At 35.8% G+C, this 18,983-nt stretch overlaps 1 protein-coding gene across 4 annotated transcripts in view; it reads left to right on the top strand.

Moving 5' to 3' along the window:
• LOC106055997 (uncharacterized) overlaps positions 1-18,983 on the top strand; it is a 73,780-nt gene continuing 54,797 nt past the window's right edge. For 2 of the 4 annotated variants that reach the window (XM_056026756.1, XM_056026752.1), the window contains exons 1-3: positions 10,017-10,323; positions 17,131-17,325; positions 18,846-18,910. In XM_056026756.1, coding sequence (XP_055882731.1) covers positions 17,223-17,325; positions 18,846-18,910 — 168 coding nt within the window. In that variant the 5' untranslated portion in view covers positions 10,017-10,323; positions 17,131-17,222. Of the gene's footprint in view, positions 129-10,016; positions 10,324-17,130; positions 17,326-18,845; positions 18,911-18,983 lie in introns of those variants that run through there. The other 2 variants (XM_056026753.1, XM_056026754.1) reach the window with 2 other exon arrangements.

The following is an 18,983-nucleotide window of genomic DNA, read 5'->3' as shown; positions in this document are numbered from 1 at the left end:
GTTTCCCCCAACAACTAGAACGCTTTTCAAGCAATATGGCGGCGCAGTGACTGAACAAACTAGCAACATATATAGATAGATATACATCTAGAGTCTAGATTATTCTTGATCTATACCTCACAGAACACGTAAGTAGTCTAAGTATCTAGATCTAGTTTACTAGTTTGTTAATATATTCTGACTTAAAAAATAATAGAAACCTGATTCTGCATATAGTGATAAATAGTCACGTAAACTACGCCTACGGTAGTACGGTAAACTCATTATTGAGTCATTTCATTAAAATGATGATTAATAATGGACTGTAAACAAAAATCAAAATGTCTAGATTCTAATTTCTAAATGGAAAATAATTATATTATGATTAGATCTAGATCTATCTAGAATCTAATCTAGATTCTAGATCTATAATATAGAATAATAGAACTATCAGATAATCTATCTATAGAAATAGACTATATACTATATAATATAGATCTATAATTATTATTATAGATTCTATAATAGTATAATAATAATCTAGATCTATGAAATACTCAGAAAGACACAAAGTGTGACAAAGATAGATGCAGTAGGCCTATTGTACATTAACATTTCTTATTCATATTCCATATGCCATGATATGGCATGGCTACGCTATTACTATTAGTATTATTAGTCACTATAGTGCCATTATCATTAGAGAATGGAATGGGTTGACTTTGACTGAATCAGCCAGGAAAACCAATGACTTAGCCCTTAGCCAGCAGAGTTTAAGTCACTCTATAGAAAATTTAAAGAAACTAATGCAGGAAGAGTTTACAAAAAGTATATAAAAATTAAACACTTAACCCAAAAAGTAAGCAGACAGCTGCAGAGTGAATACATAAACAATGTAATATCTAAAGATAACAGCAAAAACCTATGGTCATACATTAAGTCTAAGAAAATGGAAACAACAGGCGTAGCGCCATTAAAAGATGAACATAACATAATACATAAGGATAATGAAACTAAAGCAAACATTCTAAACAAATACTTTGCATCAGCATTCTCAGCCCCAGGAGACAAAGACATATTACTGAATTTGAACCAAGTAGACAACATAGAAGATATAGTAGTACAAGAAAATGGAATTCAAAAACTATTAGCCAACACCAAACCAAATAAAGCTTCTGGACCTGATGGTATTCCAGCTAGATTACTCAAAGAACTAAGTAATGAGCTAGCCCCAGTGTTCAAAATACTCTTTCAGGCTTCACTTAACCAGGGCAGAGTACCAAAGGACTGGAAAGAAGCTAATGTCACCCCCCTATTTAAAAAAGGAGAAAAATCTGACCCAGGGAACTACAGACCAGTATCACTTACCAGCATCACATGTAAAATCCTAGAACACATAATATGTAGCAACATCATAAACCACTTAGACAAACATAATGTCCTCACACCATACCAACATGGCTTTAGGAAATATAGATCATGTGAAACACAACTAATAGGACTAATTGATGATTTTTCAAAAGGTTTAGATAATAGTGAACAAATAGATGCTATCTTACTAGATTTTTCTAAGGCTTTTGACAAAGTTCACCACCATAGTTTGCTTAAAAAATTAAAATATTTCGGCATTAATGGTCCACTGCATCAGTGGATTAAAGACTTTCTGATAGGGAGAGAACAAACTGTAATAATAAATGGCTCTAAATCAACACCGATAACAGTAAACTCAGGTGTACCTCAAGGTACAGTCTTGGGTCCACTACTTTTTTTAATTTACATAAATGATTTACCAAATTGCATTAGTTCAGGAACAAAAGTCAGATTATTTGCAGACGATTGCATAATATATAGAACAATAAAAACAACACAAGACACAGATATTTTACAAAGAGAATTAGATGAATTACAGAAATGGGAATCAAATTGGAGCATGTCTTTCCACCCAGAAAAATGTCAGTTGTTAAGAGTAACAAAAAAACTAAAACAAATTAATTCCACTTATCTTATTCATGGCAAACCAGTATCACAGACTAAAAACGCAAAATACCTAGGTGTTATAATAAATGAAAAACTATCATGGAATCCACATATTGATGAAACTACAAAAAAATCAAACAAAGCATTAGGATTTATTAAAAGAAATTTCTATAAATCAAATAAGAACATAAAACTAAAATGTTACTTAACCTTGGTTAGGCCAATAATAGAATATGCATCCTCCGTTTGGGACCCCTCAACTCAAGAAAACATTAAGAAACTGGAACAGACACAAAATAGAGCAGTGAGATTCATAACAAACGAATATTCACATTTGACTAGAGTAACACCTTTAGTAAAATCACTAAATTTAGAAAGCCTTCAGGACAGAAGGCTCAAAAGTAAAGTAGCAATCATACATAAAACACTGAACCATAATCTTAAAATACAAAAACAAAATTTAATAAAATACTCTGAAAGACACAAAGATAAAGGCACATTCCTCGTCCCATATGCTAGGACAAATTTGTACAAATACTCCTTCTTCCCTAGTGCTATTAGAGCATGGAATGGGTTGCCTGAGCTAGCCAGGAAAACCAGTGACTTGGCAGAATTTAAGTCATTGGTTAATATGCATGACTAAATGCATGACGCGTAGGACGTAATCATCTTCTTTTTTGAAGTAACGTCTGTATTATATAAGATAAGAAGATAAGATTAACATGCATGACTAGATTGACACATGAAATCAAATGCACATAATAATATAATAATTAGATTCTATCTTCTTTTTTGAGTATTAATTGTCTGTAATATTATACATATGATAAGATAATAAAGCTAAGATATTATTAGTACTATTACGCCTTCTTAGATCTAGAATCTAGATCTAGTATTAGTATAAGACGTCTTTCATGCCTGATATATATATATATATATATATATATATATATATATATATATATATATATATATAACTCTCCCAGGGCCTCATGCACATTTCTGTATTAAGGATAAGTTGAGTGTTTTATATGACTATGCAAACTCAGTTGAGACCTGCATAAATTTTTGCCACATCTAATAAAGACAAAGCCGTTGTTTGCTGGGGTCTATAAGTTATCTTTTTGTCTTCTGTGCCTGTCTTTGGGCCTCAAATGTGTGTCCTGTGACCTTCTTGAGAGTTCTCATGCTTTCTCTTTCAGAGGCCAGCTGCTTTCTTCTATAACATTTGAGTTGATCTCATTTAAGCTGTGCTCCTCTCGGTAGATTAAGAGACTTAGTTCCAATAAACTCTCTTTTGGATGTGACTAAAATCACTGATGGTCATAGGCCAATAGTCACAATCTATTTCTATAGACATAAATAAATTCTGCAAACATGGAATACAGATAAATACAAATTAAGAAATTAACTGGTTTTGTGACAACCCCCCCCCTTTTTTTTTTGTTAATGACATTAATGTAGAACATTTAGACCTAGATGATTATTAATGGGTAGAATTTTAAATATCTTAATAATTTTTAAGCTTGTCATCCTTCCCAATATTCAATAAATTTAACCTCTTGATTTGAAAGAATGCATTTTTATTTAGCTGATTGGCAAATAGAACAAGTTATTTGAAACTTTGAGGTGGTCCCATATAGTGTAAAAAAATTTTTTTTTCTTTCTAGCTAAACATTAAATTTGTTATGTGTCAGAGAAGATTCATCATCATCATCATCATTCCTTTGAGTTCCTCATGGAACATAGGGCCTCGACATAAACACGCCACTCTCCACGGTCTCTTGCTAGCTTTTTGATGGTGTCCCAGCTCTTCCCTGTCTTCTCTGCTTCTTCAAGTACACTGCGTCGCCATGTTCTTTTTGGTCTTCCTCTGCGTCTTGTTCCCTGGGGGTTCCACTCTATGGCCTGCCTAGCTCTGTTGCTGGTATCTTTTCTAAGGGTGTGACCAATCCATCTCCACTTCCTCTCTAAGATCTGCACTTCTATATTTTTCTGTCCACTCATCTCCCACAGTTTGGTGTTTTCTACTTTGTCATACCAGTGTATTTTTAGGATATTTCTCAGGCATCTGTTGATGAAGGTCTGTATTTTTTTTGTTGTGGCTTCAGTTGTTCTCCATGTTTCAGAACCATACAGTAGGACAGCCTTGACATTAGAATTAAAGATTCTTAGTTTAGTCTTGTTTGAGATGTAAGGAGATTTCCAGGTTGGTTTTAGCTGTGTAAATGTCTGACGTGCTAGATTTATACGGCGTTTAATGTCTTCATCTGTTCCACCTGATATACTGACTACACTCCCAAGGTATATAAAATTTTCTACTTGGTCTATTGTCTGAGAATCCAATACTATGTCTCCACTTTGTTTATTGTTTACTTTAAGTACTTTAGTTTTTTGGTGGTTTATTTTGAGGCCTACTCTTTTTCCTACTTCGCTTAAAGCTGTGACCTTTTCTTGCATATCCTGTAGTCTGTGTGATAATAGGGCTATGTCATCAGCGAATTCCAGATCTTCCAGATTTTGTGTGAGAGTCCATTGGATTCCTTTCCCTGCGTTAGAGTAGGCTTCTTTTGTGACCCAATCCAGTACTAGAAGGAACAGGAGTGGTGAAAGAAGACATCCCTGTTTGACTCCTGTTGTGACTGGAAATTCCTCTGACAGCTTGCCACAGTGGGTTACTTGGCAGGTGAAACCATCATAAAGGTTCTTGATTATGGTTATTATTTTATTGGGGATCCCATAATGTCTCATTACTGTCCAGATAGATTCTCTGTCAGAGAAGATTAACTTGTATTAAAAACTTTAATTTTTACAATGAGCGTCATTGTGAACATACTTGTTATTTTTAATAGTTATTCTAAAATATATCAGGCTGTTTTGAACCTTTCAGTATGCCAAAGGTAGCCAATGGACCTTTATTTACCCATCAATGATCTAGAAAAAAAAAGATGTATAGAGTTAAACTAGAATCAATCTAAACTATGTAATCTTTGAAGTTACAGAATCTCCTCCAAAAGAGAATTATGCCCAACAAATATCCATGTGGATTCAATCTAGATTTCTAGTCAATATCTATTTAAATCCAAAATGCTTTCACTAATTATTATGATAGATTTAAATTCTACATCATTGTTCGCAATAGATTTATTGATTTAAAACTTGAGTATTAAATTCTACACATGATCACATCCTTCAGGTCAGGAACATTCCGTTCTGGTAGTGCAGATTCTATCAATAATTCAACACTTAATTCTTGTCTTTGGGATGTTCACCATCATTCCATAAGTTTGAAACCAAGAAGTTTGTAAGTGCACTTGTTCTAAACCAGTGGATCTCCAACATTTTACAATGTGTACTACTATTGTTCATATTAGATGATCTTAGTATTAAAATTATTACACTACAGGTTTTTAAATTCTGATAGAATTTGTCGAGGATTTGATTACATTCCTGATGAGTTTTTTCTTGTGGACTTTTATAGATTCTTTTCAACATAAAATTCAGTAGGTCATTATGAGGGCAATATAAAAATGGTCTCAATATATCATAGTATATTTATGGAATGGCACGCCTGAAGTAAACTCTTCAAATAGTATTTATTTGGATGCAAATTATAATCAATGTTATAAATGAATTAATAGTTCATATAATCTAATGTTCTAATTATCTAATAATCTAATTTTAATATTTTAATCTTTATCTGTCTATTGCTGCATTAATTACTTTCTCCATTATATTTTCAGATTTTTTTATTATTTTTTTTTTTTTTTTTTTTTAATCCTAGAAAAAGCTGTAACAATTGTTTGGTTGTAGCTATTTTACTTTTAAAAATTGTGTTAAATCATAACAGTAACTACATTATGTCTATTATTTAACTATTCTTCCATCGTTTCTTGATCGGGGGGGGGGTAGGTTGGGGGCAGCTAATGCAAGGCAATTCTTTTTTTTTTTCTTCTCAAGTTTTTCGAGTTTCTTTTAAATGCTTTGGTACGTTTGCTATCAAAAGCTACCAAGCAACCTAGGGTCTAAATCTCGTCCTATATTTTTTTTAGAAACTTTTTCCAATAATGAACTTAAGAGTAGCCTAAACTGTGTCAGAAATAGATTGACAGATGCGCCCGCAGGATTTTTTGCAGGGGCTGCAAGTTGCAACCTATGGCTCAAAGTTAGAGCTTCAACTCTCTTATTATTGAGAATATTAGGAAATAACTGGTCCCCCCTCCCCGCGTACAATCCCTGTGTTATTAAGTGCACTGTAAATACTTGTTTCATAAAATACAAATTAAAAACATCAACATTTTAACAAACTATTTACTTTACACCTTGTTAAGTTTATCCGTGCTTCCCTGTAATAACTCCCGAAATCCAAATATGTGGCTTTAGTTTTAGGTCGATGTGTCTGTAGACTTGAAATTCTCTGCAGCACCAACTCAACACCGAGTTTGTCTGCCAGCAGTCTCGCCTTACTCGGGATGCCAACCCTGAAGTGTTCCTCAGCATGACCAGGTTTTTTTGGCTGTCAGTGAGACAGCTGATATGGTGTTGGGCGGCCACCATGTTAAGATGTGCCGACCGCAACATCTGAGAAATAATCGACGACAATGAAAAGACAAATCAGAAACACATGAGGAGGAGGGTGCAGTTATTACCCATGTGCAGTTTTTCTGGTTTCACTTGCAGCCATTATTGTAAGATCCTCCAAGCAGTCAAAGATGTGACTGAATGACATCCAAGAGTATTAAAAATCAGAGTCTACAAATTTCGCTCGATTTTTTAGATATTTAATTGATAGCTACAACCATAAAAAATAATTATAGGCCTAAATAAAATAAATTCTCAAAGTCATTCTTAGTCTTTATTTGACAAGCTTGTTTTGTAATAAATTCTCAAAGTCATTCTTAGTCTTTATTTGACAAGCTTGTTTTGTAATAAATTCTCAAAGTCATTCTTAGTCTTTATTTGACAAGCTTGTTTTGTAATAAATTCTCAAAGTCATTCTTAGTCTTTATTTGACAAGCTTGTTTTGTAATAAATTCTCAAAGTCATTCTTAGTCTTTATTTGACAAGCTTGTTTTGTAATAAATTCTCAAAGTCATTCTTAGTCTTTATTTGACAAGCTTGTTTTGTAATAAATTCTCAAAGTCATTCTTAGTCTTTATTTGACAAGCTTGTTTTGTAATAAATTCTCAAAGTCATTCTTAGTCTTTATTTGACAAGCTTGTTTTGTAATAAATTCTCAAAGTCATTCTTAGTCTTTATTTGACAAGCTTGTTTTGTAATAAATTCTCAAAGTCATTCTTAGTCTTTATTTGACAAGCTTGTTTTGTAATAAGAAAGGGCCTACACACACTAATGATTATTGTACATGTCTTCAAGGGCAGGAACTTGCTTGCACTCTGTACACGTCTGCGTAACTGTTTTTAAAATACAACATACATTACCCCCCCCCCCCGCTCCTCGCAACAATTCATTACATTCACTTTGGTGAAACACGATATTAATTTAGTGAAGATAGTGAGACTCCCCCCCCCACACACACACACCTGGATAAGAGTAAAACGTGTATGTCACTACAAGTGTTCACGCCTTCGAGTCCGCCTGGCCAGAAACTCTTCTAACCTCAGTACGGCCTTTTTTAATCTCCGTTGAATAGTTCCATTTATAGAAGATCTTTTATCCTTTTTTCTTTTTTTTTTATGGGAGCGTTACAAGAAATCGATAAATCAAACAAGTGGGAGTCGATCTTGTCATTCTTTCGAGACGTCTTGTTTACTTTCTAACTTGGAAACTCCCCTCCACCCCCACCCCCCGTCACTATCAACTCCCGCTCACTTTCATTTTCAAAAACAACGGGTGGATTGTGAAACGGTGTACCTCGGTTGCTCCTGGCACTGCATGCACTCATTCAATATTTTTCTCCACAGCTTTGTTGACAATGGTGGATACAGTCACATGCCATTGAGGGCTAGGTTGTTTTTTTTTCGCAATATTTTTTTTTCATGTTTAGCTAATTAAATGATGCTTGGTTAAGTGTTGTCGTGCTTTAGAACTAAGGAAGACGATCGGGCTGCCTTCTAATTGCATGCAAGGCTGACAATTTGTACATGATTTTCAATTTAGGGGTCCGTCAGTTCTTCCTAAAAATAAGGGAACTATTGCGACAATATACAGTGACTATGATAGGCCTAAATTACGGAACAGTATACGTTTTAGACTTTACTAACTTTAGTGGGTTTAGTACTTAGGCTATGTAAACAAGCAAAATATAAAACACTTAAAAAAACAACAACAAACTTGTCTAAGGAGAAGAACTCCTCACAACTATATCTTTCATTAATTTAAAAATTATTCCCCTTTTTCGATATCAAGAAAAATAATTAAGTACCAATAATAAATCACTAATTAGTTAATTTTTCAATTGATTAATGTTTTGTTAGGTACAAAAAATATTTAGTTAAAGTTTCAACTTGATCCGAGAATAGGTATAGGAGAAATAACGTGCACAATTTGTTGTTGGTTTTTTTTCTGAGGGGACAAAACCCCACATATTTAGCCATATTTGTCAATGCTGAAGAATTAATTTTCCTTGCTGGTATTACAGAAAATAATTAATTGACTAATTGCTTTATTTTTTCATTATTAATTCATGTATTATCTTCGCCAATGAATATTTGTGAAAAATTTCAACTTCATCCGAGAAGGGCTGTGGGATACATAAACGCGTACAAACTTTAACCAGACTGACAGAGTGAGTTGATATAAGCTTTGTAAAAATGTATGAAAATAATGAAGCTATGCCCAAACTTGTGTCCTCGGTTCATAAGGAAACTGCAGACGGTTTTTTTATAATACTTAAAAAGGTTGCCTATTACTGCTCTGGGCGGAGAGAAACCAGCGAACCGAGGGACAATTTACGGGGAATGTCTAGAAGTCATAGTGCAAATCTAGTCTTGGTAGAGTAAACATGTATCCAATGAAAAATTGATCTATTATCAGTAATATGTCACTGTTTAAATAACATGGGTTTTTTAGCTGCGTGTACTTGCGTGTCCATTCTATCTGTTCTATGGTATTAACAAAAGCTGTTTTGACATAAGTTCCCTCTAAGTTTATCTTATCAAATAAATGGAACAAGTCTATGTTTATATGAGTAGCCTGCTTGACAAAAAAAAATATGGGAAAATATGTGATAAGAATGTTATTGACATGGGGAATAAAGGATTGGGGGGGGGGGGAGGGGAATCGCGTTGCGTCTCTTTTTATTGTTTTTTTTTTCTGGGAATCTTGGTATTTGGTATAATGATAAGGCGTTGGAGAGCACCCTGAGCATCCCCATAAAGTGAGTGCAGGTGTGATTAATTGTTGTACGTCCAGCGTAACAACCAGCATCGATACTTTCTCCAGCTATTGCACCAATACAACAACCAGCATCGATACTTTCTCCAGCTATTGCACCAATGCAACAACCAGCATCGATACTTTCTCCAGCTATTGCACCAATTTAACAACCAGCATCGATACTTTCTCCAGCTATTGCACCAATTTAACAACCAGCATCGATATTTTCTCCAGCAATTGCACCAACACCCAACTTTTGTAACTTTTGGGCAGTATTTAGTCTATATTTACACTTGACGTTCCGCTCCTTGGTGTTGAATATTTCTCGACCACACCGCCCATTGTCATTTTTTCGAAGAGTTTGAACATTTTCTCGAAATGAATTCTGTATTGGCGGTCTCTTTTATTAATACATTTGATTTCTTTTCCTATTCCAAGGTAAGACTACTTATTATTTTCATATGCAGGGCCATCAGATGCCCTTGACACTTTTGTATATCCCATATATTTAAATTACTTTACGCTATAATATATTTATATATATACAGTTTTACAAATCTTGTATCATCCTGTCTGGTAAAAAGTATGCAATGAATAATTGTGTGCACATTTTCTAATTGATTCAAGAGAGGTTAGTGGGAGAACTACGTGTAAAAAATTTCTACCAGACAGACAGACGGACGGAGTGAGTTGATATGAGCGAGGTAAAATGTGAGAAAAGAGAGAATGTTGAGATTTAAGAGAACAACAAAGCTTGAAGCATTAGAAAAAAATTAAACACTTTTGATGCCAGTATCCTTTGCGTTGTCGTAACTATATATATATATCATCCAGGTATCGATTACCCGCGGCCACACCCTGGCGCAGGAAATTGTGGAGTGGTTGTGTCAATAGTAACCGCTAGTTTCTTGTCCAGTTATGGTGTGCTACTTTCATAATAATGGATGGCTCCAAATAGTCATTACTTGTGTTTTATTTGTGTCGTCTGGTCAAGCCCTGAGTCGTCTGCGATATGCCACCTATGTTAAAGTAGGCCTGTTTAGATTAATTGTCTTCTATATACGCAGATGTTTTTAATGGAATGATTGCCATTTGTTATTTATTTTTCTCTTAGTCTTTTACATCTTGTGACTAGTTCTACTCTTTAATGCTCTTCCTGTAAAAAAAAAAAAAGGAAATCAATTTTCTACTAAGGCAGACGTCAATAATTAATGTACCGTCTCCGAGACAAGATGAGGAAATCAATGAAGCAAAGATTGTCAAGTTTTGGGCCTTGTTAATTCTGTTTTTATATTGTTTGTTATTTCTATTGTGTCTCTTAGCTTTTATTGTTCTGTATCTATTTGTTTACATTAATTATTCTTAATTTTCTAGTTTTAAAATATTTTTGTCTATGTATTTACTCATTGAGTTAAATTTTAGATATTTAAAGTTTTTATTCCAGTAGACGTGATAATTTCTGTTTATCCATAAGAAAATTTGTCTTACAATTTGTGCATTAGGCAAACAAAACATTATAACTATAGAAAACCAAAATATGAACATTTTGAAAACCAACTAACTGGCTATCTTATAATTAACTATTTCTTTTTTATAACATTGTAAGTATCTGTATTTATTTATTTTTTGGCCTTTCCTTGCTAAGCGGTGTGCTCGGCCTTTGGCTTCGCTTCTAATCCCAGTGTCTTGGGTAATCCCAGCGTCTTGGGATTAGAGCCATCGGAAATAGGCATGTAATAATTTACATCTGCCTGGATCTTTCCCAGACAGAAGTTAGTTTAGACAGGAAAAGGATGCAAGCTTCCAAAAGTCTAGAATTCCAAAAGTCTTAGACTCAACTCTTAAGACAATTACTGTGATAGTGTGTTGTTCATGATGCATGTTTTATGTATCGCTCACTTTCTCTGGCTGTGTAGATTGTATATTAATGACTGTCTCTGGGGTATCCATCTCAAAAATAGCAGGAATAACACTTGATCTTAAACATCTCAAAAATAGCAGGAATAACACTTGATCTTAAACATGTGTTTCTTAACATTCTCCTATTTCTTCGGTATCTTACCCCATGTGGTGTTTTTACCAGTAGCATCTTGGGGTCTCCGCTTCTGAGATGACCACTGCTGGCTCCCATAAATCGCCAGGTTTCTTTTGCATCCACACTTTGCTCTCAGGCTGAATGTGTGGTCGCTCGGTGCGTCTCGCTTTTTTATTTTAATATTTTTCTTGATTATTTTTTTTCTTGTTTTCCAAGCATTTTGCACTTCTTTTTTGTCTGGGATTTGAGGTCTGAGATACGCCCAAGTTGTTGGAAAATTTGTCCTCAAACGGGGCCCATGAGCATCGTTGCAGGTGAAGGTCCTTTTGGGCATGTATCATTTCGAAAATGCAAGAGGGCCATATATGGGTTTTGACACGACGTTCTAACTTATTAAGAATCTGTTTCACTGTTTTTAAGGCCCATTTTGCAATACTTTTGTTACTATTAACATTTTTCCTTTTAAAAGTAAACCATTGCTTTCACTAAGTTCTTCTTTAAATCCTGAATATGCTCGAATTTCTTGTGGAATTTCAGCTCTCTTGTTTGGCCAGCCTATCATTCTTTAACAGCCTTAAAACATCATCATCTGCAGTGGCCTGCTGAAAAATGTTCAGATATCCATCGACATGGGTAAACTATTGACGATGAGATGAACTTGTGCATCACAGTCATCACTTCAGGGATATGTGTATTGTGTGTGACTGTGTATGAAATGACCAGTTGACCTTCCATTGTACATGGATGAGTGAACAGTGAAGAAAGTGTGTAAGTCAGAACTGTGTAAAAGAAATGGGTCAGGAAGACCACAGGGTGCTGGAGTAAAGGAGACGAATAGACAACTAATAAAGCAATGTGTTCATTGAGACTCTTGTTCTTTAAAGTATGTCTATTACATGATGTCAGATTGACCGAATCCACCCGCTGGAAATGGCAACGTAGCAGAAAATTGGAAAAGGTTCGACCAATCCTTTCATATATATACGCTAGCAAGTGGACTGGATACAAAAAGCAGAGAAGTACAGTCTATGACATTATTGCATGTGATCGGCCAAGAAGCAGTACTAGTGTATAACACTTTCTAATGGATGGATACTGAGTGTAATGAATGTGAGATTAGCAAGTCTTTCCATATACTTCATTACATTCTTAATAAGTTCAAGAAGTACTGTCTGCCTACACAAAATGTTATGAGGATATCACAGAAAATATCCTCCATGAACAGAACCCAGCTGATACCTTTGCTAGCAAGCTACTAAGTATAGCCAGGAAAGTTGTACCCCTAACCTCTGCAAATCCAAAACGGCCTAGCAAACCATGGTTTGATACAGCTTGCAAAAGTGCTATTGGTGATAGGAAAAAACGACTGGCTGCATTTATAAAGAATCCTTCCCAGGAAAACCTAAAGCTATTCAGGATAGCTAGAGCAAAGGCTAGACAAACCATACGGTCAGCCTAAAGGAATTCCTGGAGAAGTTTTGTCGGCAGTCTGGATGCCAAAACTTCTGCTCGAGCGGTTTGGAAGGCAGTAAGGCGAATCAAAGGGAAAGAATCAAATGCAATAGGGCATTTGAAAAACCAAGGACGAACTGTCACGTCCCCCAGAGAAATAGCTGACTGCCTTGCATCCTCAATAGCAGAAAAATCATCCACTGCACACTACACGCCAGAGTTCCAAAAAGTCAAAACCAGGGAGGAAAGACACCCCATTGATTTCAGGTCAGAGAACAATGAAGACTACAACAAACCGTTCTCGCTTGAGGAACTGAGGGAATCGCTGGACAAGTCACATGACACAGCGCCTGGAGAAGACGAAATCCATTACCAGTTCCTCAAGCACCTTCCCGAACCCTCATTGGCAGTCCTGCTAGGGGTCTATAACTGTGTGTGGCAAACAGGCGCTTTCCCAAACAGCTGGAGGAAAGCCACAGTTATACCGATACCTAAATCGGGAAGAGAATGCTCTGACCCAGCTAACTATCGACCAATAGCACTAACAAGCTGCATCTGCAAAATCATGGAAAGAATGATTAACAGTAGGCTGGTCTGGTACCTGGAAAGGAATAAAGTGATCTCAAACTACCAGTGCGGATTCCGGCAGGGGCGGACAACAACTGACCACCTGGTAAGGCTGGAAGCTTATATTAGAAATGCATTACTCAGAAGAGAACATCTAGTAGCTGTATTCTTCGATATAGAAAAGGCCTATGACACAACCTGGAAACATGGCATTCTACGTGACCTGGCGCTTATGGGGCTTAAGGGACACCTCCCCCGTTTTGTGGAGGAATTCCTGAAAGATCGAAAATTTCAGGTTCGAGTGGGCAACTCCGCTTCTGACACTCATGACCAGGAAATGGGTGTACCCCAGGGCAGCATTCTGTCAGTCACCCTGTTCAACATTAAAATAAATAGCATCATAAATGCGCTGTCCCCTGGCATAGAGTGCTCTTTGTATGTTGATGACTTTGTCATTCTTACTTATGGGAAAAACATGAACACCTTAGAAAGGAAATTACAGTTATGTTTAAACAAAATTCAGGGTTGGGCAAACTATAATGGTTTCAAATTCTCAGACTCCAAAACAGTTAGTATGCATTTTTGTAATCTAAGGAGACTCCACCCAGACCCTGAACTATTTATACACAAAAAGAAGATCCCTGTCGTGAAAACTACAAAATTTTTAGGCCTCACCTTAGATTCCAAATTTAATTTTCTCCCCCACATTAAGGAACTTAAGAAGAAATGCCAAAAGTCATTAAACATACTAAGAGTACTCAGCCATACGGACTGGGGAGCTGACAGAGATACCTTGCTGCTGCTCTATCGGAGTCTAATTCGATCCAAGCTAGACTACGGATCCATAATATATGGAGCAGCAAGGAAGTCGTACCTAAAAATACTGGAACCAATACAAAATGCTGCCCTGCGTCTCTGTCTCGGCGCGTTTCGTACATCACCTATCCCAAGTCTCCATGTGGAGGCTGGAGAACTCCCCATGGATATAAGAATGAAAAAGCTTGCAATGCAGTATATAGTCAAGCTAAAATCCAACCCCACGAACCCTGCCTTTGACTCCATATTTAACCCCACAGAGGTAGAATTATACAATCGAAGGCCTAACGTCATACAGCCGTTGGGCCTTCGAATGAGAGAACCCATCCAAAATTTAACCCCACCCATTGACCAAATCTCTAAAATAGAAACCCCTCAGAATCCTCCTTGGCTAATGAATAAACCCAAATTAAATTTATCCCTCCTTAATTTCAAAAAAGAAAATACAGACCCAAGCATACTACAAGTCCACTTTAGGGAACTGCAGGAGAGCTACGGAGATTGTGGCACCATCTACACAGACGGATCCAAAATGGAGGGAAAGGTCGCGTGTGCCTGCTCCTTTCGGAACAAAACAATCTCCCGTAGACTCCCCGATGGCTGCTCCATCTTTACGGCCGAATTGCACGCAATATTGCTTGCACTTATGGCCGTAAAAGCATCAGAAAGGAGTAAATTTATAATCTGCTCCGACTCCAAATCTGCATTGCAAGCTTTGGGGCGGATGAAGACTGACATCCCATTGGTACATAAGAGCCTGAAACTGTTGGACCTAATAACAGCCGACCGTAGGGATGTCACCTTCATCTGGGTCCCCTCCCATGTTGGCATTGAGGGAAACGAAGCCGCAGACAGAGAAGCAAAGAGAGCCCTAAATCATGCGGTGTCAGGAACCCAAATTCCCTACTCGGACCTGAGACAAAGTATTGCCTCTGCCACCTATCGAGAGTGGCAGAACCGATGGGAGGCTGAGACTCACAGTAAACTCAGGCAGATTGTGGCGGATGTCAGGTGGCGGCCCACATCTAAGGGTCTGACAAGGCGTGGTAGCACAACCATGTCCAGACTTAGGATTGGCCACACCTACATCACGCACTCTTTTGTACTGAAGAGAGAGGAGCCCCCACTTTGCGAGTACTGTGACTCTCGCCTCACCGTGGAACATATCCTCGTTGATTGCCCCAGATACCAGGATGTCAGGGCGAAATATTTTAGAGCCACTAATCTAAAAACACTATTTAATAATGTCGACCCTGGGAAGGTACTGGGCTTTATTCGGGAAGTGGGGCTATCTACGAAGATCTGATTTCTGAATTTGTGAACATGCACTATTTACATTAGATTTTTACCAAATATTTAAATTTTTACTACCTTTACTATTTTAACTGTGAATAAACCTTGATTTTAATTATATGACTGTATAGAATCTGGCCCTTTTTGTTTAGAGAGAGAGTGGTCCTTGAGGGACTGCAGGCACGACATGGCCTAAATTGTGCCGATGTGCCTCAAATCAAAAAAAAAAAAAAAAAAATGTTACCTTTGAAAGACGTTGTTTTTTTCAACAAAAGGAAAAGTGAGTTGTAGCTATTGTGGCCCAGCTTATGGTGAAACATGTCACAAGTGTCGTAAATAAAGGTCATTTCTCGTCGGTGTTCAGATCAAAGCCTGTCAGTATAGTGAAGTCAGAAGGTCAAGATGACTCCATTGAGAATTTTTTTTAAATCTGCAGTATTGGCTCGCAGAGTCAAAGTAACGAATGGAACTCACTCGTTGCTGTTGAAAACAAACACATTATCACAATTACAAAGCAGAAGAAGCCTACGGTTTCAACACTCGGGCGCTCGCTAACCCGTTTTCCTAGGCTGCGGCTTGTCACAAGAGTGAATCGCCAAAAAAAAAAAAAAACATTACTGTTACCTTAAAAGATGAAATTATGGGATGCCACAGATGTAGGAGGACAAAACATGTGATCTTTTACATGGCGAAAACATTTCAACACACGTGCGTGTAGTTTTTGTTTCCCACGAAAACACACACACACACAAACATAGTCCTGCCACAATTCGCTTTCGATTAGGCTAGTATTTTAAAAGTAAACCTATTTAATTGTACATAAAACTCCAAAACCTTAATTGCTATGTCTATGATCACTATTTAGGCCAGGGGTGGGCAACCTTTTTCTGCCGAGGGCCGCATTAAAAAAATTTAGGGTGCTCTCCCAATTAAGGAATTATAATAACTAATTTTACGAACGATTTTTTTAAAACTTTGCTATTGTCTGTCTGTTTACATCACAACATTTCACCATAAATGTATAGTAGTACTTAATATAAAGTATATGACTGTCTACTCTCGTGCATAATGTTCGGGAACCCTGGAACTAGCTTACTAGTTGTTGTTTTCTAGTGACTGTTGTCAAATTACAGTCAATATGCATCGACCTGTTCTAACACTTGAAATTTTCAAACAAAAAAAGCTTGTTTAGAAGAACATGGTTCGTAGTAATGTGAAAGTTTAACAGCAAGGTCTAAATGGGGAACTTACTTTATAAGTGTGTTGTAGCTATTGTCTGAACACCATTTAGTTCTGTATATTTTTATTTTGTACTTTTTAGTTGATTTAAGTAGCAATATGTTGTTTTTGAAATATTTGTATGTATTTTGTTTCATACTTTTTAGCCCTTCATGTTTATAGTCTTAAAATATTCATTAGTATCATTAGTGATATGACAGTGCATTACTATAGTACAATTAGTACAGGGCTTTCACACCAGGTTAACTATGTTTTTGAACAAATAAAATAGATTTGGTTTCTAATGCTATAGGCCTATCTGAATCAATACTAAGTTTGATAAGTAAATAGAGATATTCTACAGTGTAAATAGTTCAGAAGCACAAAGCACTTTTAAACTATCTAGAAATAAGTTTTTCAATTAGTTTTACATTTTTTAAACAAACATCCACTAGGTACAGACTCAAGAATTCACAAGACTCTAATCATGCTGACATTATTGTGATTCTTACTGACTATTTGACTATTGAATGCACATAACTAAACGATGGGGGCAGCAGCATCAACAGAAAATGAGGAAATTGTTGTTCCTGAGAGCAGCATGCCTCAAAGATCACAACCACATTTTTCTGGTACGTCTGGATCACAAGGTTAGTTTTATATTTTTTAATACATTATAAGTTAATCATTGAAAAGGATGCATTAGCAAGTGATTGCTCAGTTCCAATGTCTCCCACTTGGGCACTGAAAGCAGAAAAAATATACATTAACATTGTTAATTATCTGGCCATATAGTGTTATGTTATTCATTTTAATTAGAGTTAAGGGACCTGAAATGCAATTCTAAAGTTAATCTTGCTACAAGAGTTGAATAAATAGGCTGCAATGCTCCTTTTCCAGACTTAATGTTCCATTAATTAGCAGTTTAGGTTGAATCCTTTTATTTTCTGTTACAATGACCTGTTTATCAGGTACTTATTTTACTGCGAAATAAGTCAGATATGTAAGATAAGTATGTTATGAATTATCCTTAAAGTTTAGTTTGATTGTCTAACTGGGATAGGAAACAAGATCCTTTATTTTGATGCCAAAGATCATGAACTACTGGCCTGCTGTAGTTTATGCAACACAGCTCTAGTTAAATAGCATCAATCATGTAAAAAATAAATACACTTACACTGCTGTCATCAAGATACTCAACAATTATTGTCTGCTTCAACTAGTCAACTTTAAATTTCTCTATAAAGATTCCCTATAGCAAACTGAGAGGACTCAAGTTACACTTTTTCTCAACAACAAAAAAGCTATAATATAGTAACAGCAAAAAAAAAGGTTACAAAGATAGTTTGTGTGGAAATACAAATTAAAAATTGGCCCCCCAAATATAAAAAGTAGAGACATATGCGTATCAAGAATGTTATTATTGTATTGTTAGGCCAACTGACAACATGATAGTACAGGGCACGGAGATATATTAATGTTATTATTATAAATTAGTTAATAACTTAATATTCATCTACATATATAATATTCAATTCATTGTTTATTTTGAAGATATAGTTCAATGTGAACCTGGCCTATCTGATGTTATTGAATGATTATCTAATTGTTGGTTTTGTAAAGGGTCAATCTTTCATTCAAGTCTTCAGGGATGAAGCCTTTCCCTTTGGTTAAATGTCTAAAAGAGTATTTTGTATTGTATGCTGAGCTTCACTTGCAATATATTAAACACTGCTTATTAAATATTATCTAAATACTAAATGCATTTTTTTTTCTATTTAAAACAAAAGCAAACATTTTATTAAAAATGTTAGTAGCTTGTAAAACAGAAAACACTAAATTTGGCAATACAAAATTATTATAACATTTTTTTTAGAAAAAAAAACAACCCATTTGGACAAATGTTTAAAAAATATTTGAATACAAAATTTGGCCGGCTTAGCCCTCGCCCCTTTTTTAGGACCTTGTGCGCCCCACATCTGGAGGAGTCTCTACACAGTTTGAGAAATGCTGCAATAAGAACATCACTTAATACATATGGACAATCTTAGAGTCATTTAACTAAAATTCTACACCAACTTATATGCTAGTTTACAACAATAGTTGCTGTTGTTAAAAAGTTTCTTTTTTTTTATCTTTTTTTTTAAACATACCCTTACTTTGGTGGCAGCAGATGTTGTCAAAATAACAAAAGATGGATTTTATCCAAGTGAGAAAAGTATTACAGAAGGGGAGGTAAGTGAACATTTGTGTTTGCCTAATTTGATTTACTTACACCTATAATACATTAACATGATCTAATGTCACT

This window comes from Biomphalaria glabrata, chromosome 4, assembly GCF_947242115.1.
Source record: "Biomphalaria glabrata chromosome 4, xgBioGlab47.1, whole genome shotgun sequence".
Lineage (NCBI taxonomy): Eukaryota > Metazoa > Mollusca > Gastropoda > Planorbidae > Biomphalaria > Biomphalaria glabrata.
The sequence above is the reverse complement of the archived record's forward strand: the minus strand, read 5'-3'. Positions and strand labels throughout refer to the sequence as shown.